Raw genomic sequence first — 11,697 nt, 5'->3', positions numbered from 1 at the left:
GATGAGAAACTTCACACAGTCTTTGTAGCCATGCACTTCCACTCACTCCGACCCTGTATTGACTTTCCTTAAAAAGAGATGAGAACATTATCTTAAAATACAAAGCTAGGGTCTTTGAGGAGGCCAATCTACTCCACTGAAGGAAGATGACACACAAATGTTGAAACCAGCCAGAAGGCTCTGCAGTCTACCTAGACTCTACCGTGATGCTAATAGGCAGCTACAGCAAAACAATGTAACATTATAGATCACCTATCATTGACAGGTACAAGAGTCATTGCTTTCAACAAGACTATGGTCTATTGAAGACTTGAACCCAATTGCATATTTGCCCAGGAAGAGGATGCCTGGACAGCTAAAGTTAAAGAAGGATGTAGGATTAAGAATCTAAGATGAGTCTGCAAATAGATAGTCAAGGTCTTCTTTCTCAAAGAACACTTGCTGTACTTTGCTGTGTAGACTTATTGAACTCAGTGGTGGCTTAACCTGGAAGCTGCCATTTCCTTCCAGTGAATTTAGAATAGAGGAGAAGGTTAAGAAAGCCCAGGGTACTTGCTGAAGTTTACCACAGACTCTGGTGAACTTGGGGAATATGATTGCCTGTGTTAGATCAAATGGCTTTGTAACTGACTTGTCCTCTGGTAGTATGAGGCAATGTGTTGCAAAATCAGAAACCTTGTGGCAATGGGACTTTGTAAAAGTCAAAAGCTCACAAAATCAAAGAAGCCAGAATGAAAAGACCATGTGAGGAAACCCACAATCTCCTATCTACTGAGGCCATGGTGGACCCCACTGGATCTCTGACAGAACATTTCATCAAATACAGAAGCAAAAACGCGAACAGGGTTTATTTTTGTTTTATCTTACTGCCCTTAAATTTTATGTCATTCCGTTACAAGGGAACATGACTGAACAGATAGGAAACAGATTCTCCGTTATGGGTTCTCCGGATGGCTTCAGCAAGAATCATGGAGATGTCAATCACCTGGATTTTGCTACACTGTTTCATCTTGTCTTCTTGAGGTATAGTGTTAGTGACCACTACTGCTTCAAAGCATGCGCCATTGATGCGAGCAATGGCTGGGCCAGAAAAGATTCCGTGAGTCAAGATGGCATAAACTCTGGTAGCTCCCTCTGACAGAAGTTTGTCAGCCGCATAACAGATTGTACCACAAGTGTCAGCCATGTCATCTACAAGGATAGCCACTCGCTCCTTTACGTCACCCACAAGCACCATGCGGTCCACTTCATTGGCTTTCTTCCGTTCTTTGTGAATCAAGGCAAAATCCACATTCAAATGGTCCGCGATGGAAGTGACCCTCTTGGCTCCGCCAGCATCAGGAGAAACAATTGTGCAGTTTCTCCAGTCAGAAATATTCTCCTTTATCCACTTCAGGACGGCTGGTTCTGCATACAAATTATCTACTGGGATGTCAAAAAACCCCTGAATCTGAGAAGCATGTAGGTCCATGGTGATAATGTGATCTGCACCCGCTATAGACAGCATATTTGCTATGAGTTTCGCAGACATGGGAGCCCGACTCTTATCCTTTTTATCCTGCCTGGCGTAAGGGAAGCAGGGGATGACCGCAGTCACCCGGCTGGCGGAAGCGATCTTGCAGGCATTGATCATGATCAAAAGTTCCATTAGACTGTCGTTGATTTCACCACAACCACTCTGAACTATGTAGACGTCTTCTCCGCGCACACTCTCACCAATTTCCACGCAGGTCTCCTGGTTGCTGAATTTCTTAGTTACCACCTTGCCGAGCTCGAGGCCCAGGCGCTCGGTAATCTTCTGGGATAAGTCCTGGTGGGAGCTGCCGCTGAAGATTTTGATGTTTGGCATCCTGGCCAGAGATCCTAGACTTAAAGCTTCCGTCTTGGAAGGTAAACTGGAGCACAGACTAACAGTTTCCGGGCAGTGCACAGAGGGTGGTTACAAAGCCGTTACTGTCCCTTCCCCTAACGGTTGTGCTGATCTGACCTCAAGCCTTTTGAAAAAGAGAGAGAGAGAGAGAGAGAGAGAGAGAGAGAGAGAGAGAGAGAGAGAGAGAGAGAAAAGAAAACAAAACAAACACAAATAAGCTTGACTGGCAGCTACTACACACTTTCACATTTATAGGAAGATTTTATGACCCATAGGAATTTCTATTATTAATTTTTCTTTTTCTTTCTCCTAGATAAGGTTTCCCTGTGTAACGCTGGCTTTCCTAGTATTAGTTCCGTGAGTAGGCTGGCCTCCTACCCTTTAGTCCCTCTCAAGTGCTGGAATTAAAGGTATGGCAAACTGTTACTAACTTCTTGGAAACTTAAATTTGACTACATGAAAAAACAAAACAGGGTTCTGAACAGGCTTACAAGATTGAAGCAGGAGGAGTTATGTGCAGGGTGTTGTTTAGTCTACCTGTTCAACAGAGAGTGAAAAGACAAAAGGTTGGAAACTGGTATAAATGGGATTCTGTTCCCGAGTATTTGCAAGTACCTTAGGATACATAGTACTGGAGCAACTTCCCTGTGTCAGTTGTGTTACCTCTTGCAAATGTATCAGGATGCCCCGCCCCCAGCCACATGTATCCTGGCATAGCTGTGAGTGTAGCTTGACATGTTGGTAGATGGCAACATCTCTGCTGGGGTTAAAGATAACTAAGTAGGAACTAGCATCTAACCTAGTTATTTAAAGAAACTGAGTCTGGAATTCAGCAAGTAAATCAGTAAATCAATTATTAAAACCATTATTATGTACAACAGAGTCTGAGAAACATATTACTTGGTTGTAAACTTTTATTTTTACATGTTGAGTGAGATATTATAAAGTCATGTAAACGACTAACAGCGTCTGTGTTAAAATGTTGCATCAGAAAGCAGGGTGATGATCTGAGTCCCTCTTGACATGAGAATACCTTTCTTTCCTATTCAGTTCATGTTCTTTGCAGTTGGTAATCCATGCCAACTGCTTTCTGTTCACAGTTCTTCATTCATGTTCTTCCCTTCAAAACAAATCCAACAGAAACACCTGTGCCATGTAATTCATCCCAAATGAGCTATATACAGTGATTTGTACAGAAAATCCTGTAGCTTAATTTAGAAGCACTAAAAGTACTTGCCGCCTCAATTAAATTGATTTTTCTTTTAGTGTTCTCAGTATGACACACATTTTCAGTTTCTAATGAAAAACAAAACAGATTTTTAAATAGATTTAATATTACCTAAATAGGACTGAATACTAATGTAAACATTTAAAACCCATAGTTGGTTATATTTTGCTCAAGTTGTTAAGTAGAAGCCATTTTCGTCTTGCTGTTATTTCTGTTCCAAGATCTGGCTGTTGCTGTACCTTGAATTTGTTTAGAATCATAATAGGATGGAAATGGTCCCAGAGGCCGTGCAGTCATGTTAATATCCCAGTTCACAGCCAAAGAAACAAGCCACCCATGATCTTCTGATCACTGCAGCTCTGTGTGTACCAGGACGTGGGCTTCCTAGATTTCTAAGCATGGCTTTTACTGCTCTGTCCTCTTAGACTCCTCTCCACTCCCAAGTTTATTAGGATAACAGGGGGAAAAGTGTGCAGAAATACTTGCACACTTACCAAGTACTTAGCAAGTAACTACAACAGAGAACAAATAAATATGAGTCAGAATGTCCTGTTGCTCAAACCAACCTCTAAAATTTCCAGAAAGAAACAAATCACTAGTGTGTTACAGTGTTCTTCTGACGTTTCTCACTTGGATACATCATCCGGGGTTTCCACTGTCCTTTTTGTTCTATAGGTTGAGGGAGAAAACTTGTCAATGACCGGCTGCTTCTGGAAAAAGATATGGAGTGATAACATGTTGTATAACACATCTCTCTGCTGAGGTGTTCTTTTCTTAGTAAATTGCTCTATTACTCAGAATGGTGAAGGAGAGAAAGGGCTTCATCTTTCTCCTTCTCAAAACAAAGAGTGTTTTAATATCACATGCACAGATCCGTGAGAACTGTTGCACTTCGAAGGTCTCGAGTCAATAACCAGAATACACACATTTCCTTGGTAATCATATCTTGCTTTCCTGATTGTTTCTTTACCCTTCACAATTCCAACATAAATAATTCAAAGACAGTTCTGATGCAGCTTGATCAGCAAAGGAGAAAAGAAATCCAGGCAGTCATTTCGGAGAGCGAGGAAAATGGCTGTGTTTTAAGTTAAATAAATGCTTTCACTAAACACACTTACAGTTGACAAAATGCTAGATGTTTAGGTGGCAATTATAGTTCTTTGATAAACTGTCAAATCTTGTCACAACACGTGTTACAAACAAGGACAGATTTAGATGTCCTTTCTGACAGCTTTGTGTAGGTTGGGAACGTGTGGCAGTTAATTTCAAGCAAGGAACATATTTTTCTTTCCAGCAGTTATCTTCTTGTTGATTAGGAAGACTTTCTTTGTGCCTTTAATCTTCCTCATTGACTCAGAGTCCCAGAACGTTATTATATTACTGCCTCAGCTCATCTATTTTATTCATAATCATCAACCTCAATACTTGGAGAAAACACTTCCCGCTGAGGTTCACACTCCGTACAAATGCTCCAAAGTTTGTTCTGTGATTGTTTACAATTGGACTTGAAGACTGTGTGTGTGTTTATCAAGCTTTTTTGGCTGGAAATCTGTCATCTTACATAATAGATGTGTAGATAACAGCGAGGTAAATAAAGCAGAGAGAAACAAACAGGAACACGAAAGGAAGTTCTGTGGTGCAGAAACAGGGCTTTGATTTTGAGTGTGATGTTAAGCCTCAGGAAGGTGTTTCTGAAGTGTACATTGGAGTTTCTCTTAAAAGTCCAGTAAGCCAGATAATCCTAGGATGAAATAGTAATCATGGAATAAAGACCAGGAGCAAACTATATACCATTGGAAGGACAGACAAGGCAATATGTAGGGAGATTCTGGAACTACTCTTTACAAATAAGAAAATCTGTCTCTCATAGCCCTGTGAAATAATTTGGGAGTGTTTCAAAGCAGATTCTGGAATGACAGTTCCTTTTTCATGTATAATCAAAGGTCTTTTGCAATCAAAAGTACTTGTGTACTTTCGCACAAGTAATAAAAAGCTATGTTAATGAACTTTAAGAACACATAACTTCCATTTATGATATGCAAGTCTCTTTTAAAATATACTTTGTAGAACTCAGGAGGCAGAGTTAAGTGGATGTCTGTGAGTTCAAGGCTGGCCTGGTCAACATAGCACGTTCCAGACCAACCGCGATTACATAATGAGACCCTGTCTCAGAAAGTAAATAAATTAAAACAATTTTTGATGCGTTGAAGGGCATAGAAGAAACATATCTGTGGTGGTTTGAATAAGAATGGCGCCTACATATTGAATGCTTAATCATCAGGAAGTGGCACTACTTGAGAAGGAGAGAAAGGATTAAGAAGTGTGGCTTTGTTGGAGAAAGTGTGTCCCTGTTGGCAGGATTTGTCTACGCTTCATATTAAGACAAATATGGGCCAAACCCCGTGGGAGAGAGACCTCACCGCCTGATCAGGTGGGCACTCCTGAGGCTGCAGAGCGGAGGAGACCACCAACACTGCCCACCCCTACCCACATCCCTGGCCCAAGAGGCAACTGTATAAGGCCTCTGGGTTCCCATAGGGGAGGGCCCGGGAGCGGCAGGACCCCTGCGCCTGAGACACCGCCGGAACCTGAAGGAAACAGACCGGATAAACAGTTCTCTGCACCCAAATCCCGTAGGAGGGAGAGCTGAACCTTCAGAGAGGTGGACACGCCTGGGAAACCAGAAGAGACTGCACTCTGTGCACATCCAGACGCCAGAGGAAAACACCAAACGCCATCTGGAACCCTGGTGCACGGAGGCTCCTGGAAAGAGCGGCACAGATCTTCCCGGTTGCTGCCACAGCGGAGAGGACTTAGGCAGTACCCCACGAGCAAACTTGAGCCTTGGAACCACAGGTAGGACCAACTTTTCCCCTGCAAGAAACCTGCCTGGTGAACTCAAGACACAGGCCCACAGGAACAGCTGAAGACCTGTAGAGAGGAAAAACTACACGCCCGAAAGCAGAACACTCTGTCCCCATAACTGGCTGAAAGAAAACAGGAAAACAGGTCTACAGCACTCCTGACACACAGGTTATAGGACAGTCTAGCCACTGCCAGAAATAGCAGAACAAAGTAACACTAGAGATAATCTGATGGCGAGAGGCAAGCGCAGGAACCCAAGCAACAGAGACCAAGACTACATGGCATCATCGGAGCCCAATTCTCCCACCAAAGCAAACACGGAATATCCAAACACACCAGAAAAGCAAGACCTAGTTTCAAAATCATATTTGATCATGATGCTGGAGGACTTCAAGAAAGACATAAAGAACTCCCTTAGAGAACAAGGAGAAGCCTACAGAGAGGAATCGCAAAAATCCCTGAAAGAATGCCAGGAAAACACAATCAAACAGTTGAAGGAATTAAAAATGGAAATAGAAGCAATCAAGAAAGAACACATGGAAACAACCCTGGACATAGAAAATCAAAAGAAAAGACAAGGAGCTGTAGATACAAGCTTCACCAACAGAATACAAGAGATGGAAGAGAGAATCTCGGGAGCAGAAGATTCCACAGAAATCATTGACTCAACTGTCAAAGATAATGTAAAGCAGAAAAAGCTACTGGTCCAAAACATACAGGAAATCCAGGACTCAATGAGAAGATCAAACCTAAGGATAATAGGTATAGAAGAGAGTGAAGACTCCCACCTCAAAGGACCAGTAAATATCTTCAACAAAATCATAGAAGAAAACTTCCCTAACCTAAAAAAAAAGAGATACCCATAGGCATACAAGAAGCCTACCGAACTCCAAATAGATTGGACCAGAAAAGAAACACCTCCCGTCACATAATTGTCAAAAGACCAAACGCACAAAATAAAGAAAGAATATTAAAAGCAGTAAGGGAAAAAGGTCAAGTAACATATAAAGGCAGACCTATCAGAATCACACCAGACTTTTCGCCAGAAACTATGAAGGCCAGAAGATCCTGGACAGAGGTCATACAAACCCTAAGAGAACACAAATGCCAGCCCAGGTTACTGTATCCTGCAAAACTCTCAATTAACATAGATGGAGAAACCAAGATATTCCATGACAAAACCAAATTTACACAATATCTTTCTACAAGTCCAGCACTACAAAGGATAATAAAGGGTAAAGCCCAACATAAGGAGGCAAGCTATACCCTAGAAGAAGCAAGAAACTAATCATCTTGGCAACAAAACAAAGAGAATGAAAGCACACAAACATAACCTCACTTCCAAATATGAATATAACGGGAAGCAATAATCACAATTCCTTAATATCTCTCAATATCAATGGCCTCAACTCCCCAATAAAAAGACATAGATTAACAAACTGGATACGCAACAAGGACCCTGCATTCTGCTGCCTACAGGAAACACACCTCAGAGACAAAGACAGACATTACCTCAGAGTGAAAGGCTGGAAAACAATTTTCCAAGCAAATGGTCAGAAGAAGCAAGCTGGAGTAGCCATTCTAATATCAAATAAAATCAATTTTCAACTAAAAGTTATCAAAAAAGATAAGGACGGACACTTCATATTCATCAAAGGAAAAATCCATCAAGATGAACTCTCAATCCTAAATATCTATGCCCCAAATACAAGGGCACCTACATATGTAAAAGAAACCTTACTAAAGCTCAAAACACACATTGCACCTCACACAATAATAGTGGGAGATTTCAACACCCCACTCTCATCAATGGACAGATCATGGAAACAGAAATTAAACAGAGATGTAGACAGACTAAGAGAAGTCATGAGCCAAATGGACCTAACGGATATTTATAGAACATTCTATCCTAAAGCAAAAGGATATACCTTCTTCTCAGCTCCTCATGGTACTTTCTCCAAAACTGACCATATAATTGGTCAAAAAACGGGCCTCAACAGGTACAGAAAGATAGAAATAATCCCATGCGTGCTATCGGACCACCACGGCCTAAAACTGGTCTTCAATAACAACAAGGGAAGAATGCCCACATATACGTGGAAATTGAACAATGCTCTACTCAATGATAACCTGGTCAAGGAAGAAATAAAGAAAGAAATTAAAAACTTTTTAGAATTTAATGAAAATGAAGGTACAACATACCCAAACTTATGGGACACAATGAAAGCTGTGCTAAGAGGAAAACTCATAGCGCTGAGTGCCTGCAGAAAGAAACAGGAAAGAGCATATGTCAGCAGCTTGACAGCACACCTAAAAGCTCTAGAACAAAAAGAAGCAAATACACCCAGGAGGAGTAGAAGGCAGGAAATAATCAAACTCAGAGCTGAAATCAACCAAGTAGAAACAAAAAGGACCATAGAAAGAATCAACAGAACCAAAAGTTGGTTCTTTGAGAAAATCAACAAGATAGATAAACCCTTAGCCAGACTAACGAGAGGACACAGAGAGTGCGTCCAAATTAACAAAATCAGAAATGAAAAGGGAGACATAACTACAGATTCAGAGGAAATTCAAAAAATCATCAGATCTTACTATAAAAACCTATATTCAACAAAACTTGAAAATCTTCAGGAAATGGACAATTTCCTAGACAGATACCAGGTATCGAAGTTAAATCAGGAACAGATAAACCAGTTAAACAACCCCATAACTCCTAAGGAAATAGAAGCAGTCATTAAAGGTCTCCCAACCAAAAAGAGCCCAGGTCCAGACAGGTTTAGTGCAGAATTCTATCAAACCTTCATAGAAGACCTCATACCAATATTATCCAAACTATTCCACAAAATTGAAACAGATGGAGCCCTACCAAATTCCTTCTATGAAGCCACAATTACTCTTATACCTAAACCACACAAAGACCCAACAAAGAAAGAGAACTTCAGACCAATTTCCCTTATGAATATCGACGCAAAAATACTCAACAAAATTCTGGCAAACCGAATTCAAGAGCACATCAAAACAATCATCCACCATGATCAAGTAGGCTTCATCCCAGGCATGCAGGGATGGTTTAATATACGGAAAACCATCAACGTGATCCATTATATAAACAAACTGAAAGAACAAAACCACATGATCATGTCATTAGATGCTGAGAAAGCATTTGACAAAATTCAACACCCCTTCATGATAAAAGTCCTGGAAAGAATAGGAATTCAAGGCCCATACCTAAACATAGTAAAAGCCATATACAGCAAACCAGTTGCTAACATTAAACTAAATGGAGAGAAACTTGAAGCAATTCCACTAAAATCAGGGACTAGACAAGGCTGCCCACTCTCTCCCTACTTATTCAATATAGTTCTTGAAGTTCTAGCCAGAGCAATCAGACAACAAAAGGAGATCAAGGGGATACAGATCGGAAAAGAAGAGGTCAAAATATCACTATTTGCAGACGACATGATAGTATATTTAAGTGATCCCAAAAGTTCCACCAGAGAACTACTAAAGCTGATAAACAACTTCAGCAAAGTGGCTGGGTATAAAATTAACTCAAATAAATCAGTTGCCTTCCTCTATACAAAAGAGAAACAAGCCGAGAAAGAAATTAGGGAAATGACACCCTTCATAATAGACCCAAATAATATAAAGTACCTCGGTGTGACTTTAACCAAGCAAGTAAAAGATCTGTACAATAAGAACTTCAAGACACTGAGGAAAGAAATTGAAGAAGACCTCAGGAGATGGAAAGATCTCCCATGCTCATGGATTGGCAGGATTAATATAGTAAAAATGGCCATTTTACCAAAAGCAATCTACAGATTCAATGCAATCCCCATCAAAATACCAATCCAATTCTTCAAAGAGTTAGACAGAACAATTTGCAAATTCATCTGGAATAACAAAAAACCCAGGATAGCTAAAGCTATCCTCAACAATAAAAGGACTTCAGGGGGAATCACTATCCCTGAACTCAAGCAGTATTACAGAACAATAGTGATAAAAACTGCATGGTATTGCTACAGAGACAGACAGATAGACCAATGGAATAGAATTGAAGACCCAGAAATGAACCCACACACCTATGGTCACTTGATTTTTGACAAAGGAGCCAAAACCATCCAATGGAAAAAAGATAGCATTTTCAGCAAATGGTGCTGGTTCAACTGGAGGGCAACATGTAGAAGAATGCAGATCGATTCATGCTTATCACCCTGTACAAAGCTTAAGTCCAAGTGGATCAAGGATCTCCACATCAAAGCAGACACAGTCAAACTAATAGAAGAAAAACTAGGGAAGCATCTGGAACACATGGGCACTGGAAAAGATTTCCTGAACAAAACACCAATGGCTTATGCTCTAAGATCAAGAATCGACAAATGGGATCTCATAAAACTGCAAAGCTTCTGTAAGGCAAAGGACACTGTGGTTAGGACAAAACGGCAACCAACAGATTGGGAAAAGATCTTTACCAATCCTACAACAGATAGAGGCCTTATATCCAAAATATACAAAGAACTCAAGAAGTTAGACCGCAGGGAAACAAATAACTCTATTAAAAAATGGGGTTCAGAGCTAAACAAAGAATTCACAGCTGAGGAATGCCGAATGGCTGAGAAACACCTAAAGAAATGTTCAACATCTTTAGTCATAAGGGAAATGCAAATCAAAACAACCCTGAGATTTCACCTCACACCAGTGAGAATGGCTAAGATCAAAAACTCAGGTGACAGCAGATGCTGGCGAGGATGTGGAGAAAGAGGAACACTCCTCCATTGTTGGTGGGATTACAGACTGGTAAAACCATTCTGGAAATCAGTCTGAAGGTTCCTCAGAAAATTGGACATTGAACTGCCTGAGGATCCATCTATACCTCTCTTGGGCATATACCCAAAAGATGCCTCAACATATAAAAGAGACACGTGCTCCACTATGTTCATCGCAGCCTTATTTATAATAGCCAGAAACTGGAAAGAACCCAGATGCCCTTCAACAGAGGAATGGATACAGAAATTGTGGTACATCTACACAATGGAATATTACTCAGCTATCAAAAACAACGAGTTTATGAAATTCGTAGGCAAATGGTTGGAACTGGAAAATATCATCCTGAGTGAGCTAACCCAATCACAGAAAAACACACATGGTATGCACTCATTGATAAGTGGCTATTAGCCCAAATGCTTGAATTACCCTAGATCCCTAGAACAAACGAAACTCAAGACGGATGATCAAAATGTGAATGCTTCACTCCTTCTTTAAATGCGGAAAAAAGAATACCCTTGGCAGGGAAGGGAGAGGCAAAGATTAAAACAGAGACTGAAGGAACACCCATTCAGAGCCTGCCCCACATGTGGCCCATACATATACAGCCACCCAATTAGACAAGATGGATGAAGCAAAGTAGTGCAGGCTGACAGGAGCCGGATGTAGATCGCTCCTGAGAGACACAGCCAGAATACAGCAAATACAGAGGCGAATGCCAGCAGCAAACCACTGAACTGAGAATAGGACCCCCGTTGAAGGAATCAGAGAAAGAACTGGAAGAGCTCGAAGGGGCTCGAGACCCCTTATGAACAACAATGCCAAGCAACCAGAGCTTCCAGGGACTTAGCCACTACCTAAAGACTATACATGGACTGACCCTGGACTCTGACCTCATAGGTAGCAATGAATATCCTAGTAAGAGCACCAGTGGAAGGGGAAGCCCTGGGTCCTGCTAAGACTGAACCCC

At 41.1% G+C, this 11,697-nt stretch overlaps 1 protein-coding gene across 1 annotated transcript; it reads right to left on the bottom strand.

Annotated features, from left to right (window-relative positions):
• Positions 1–287: 287 nt before the first annotated feature.
• On the bottom strand, positions 288–1,978 carry Prps1l1 (phosphoribosyl pyrophosphate synthetase 1-like 1). The gene has a single exon (NM_001105678.1). It carries the CDS (start codon positions 1,847–1,849, stop codon positions 893–895), a length of 957 nt encoding a protein of 318 aa, NP_001099148.1. The 5' UTR covers positions 1,850–1,978; the 3' UTR covers positions 288–892.
• Positions 1,979–11,697: the final 9,719 nt, after the last annotated feature.

Source organism: Rattus norvegicus, chromosome 6 (genome assembly GCF_036323735.1).
Source record: "Rattus norvegicus strain BN/NHsdMcwi chromosome 6, GRCr8, whole genome shotgun sequence".
Taxonomy (NCBI): Eukaryota; Metazoa; Chordata; class Mammalia; order Rodentia; family Muridae; genus Rattus; species Rattus norvegicus.
Note: the sequence above shows the minus strand (reverse complement) of the source record. Positions and strands in the feature narration are given on the sequence as shown.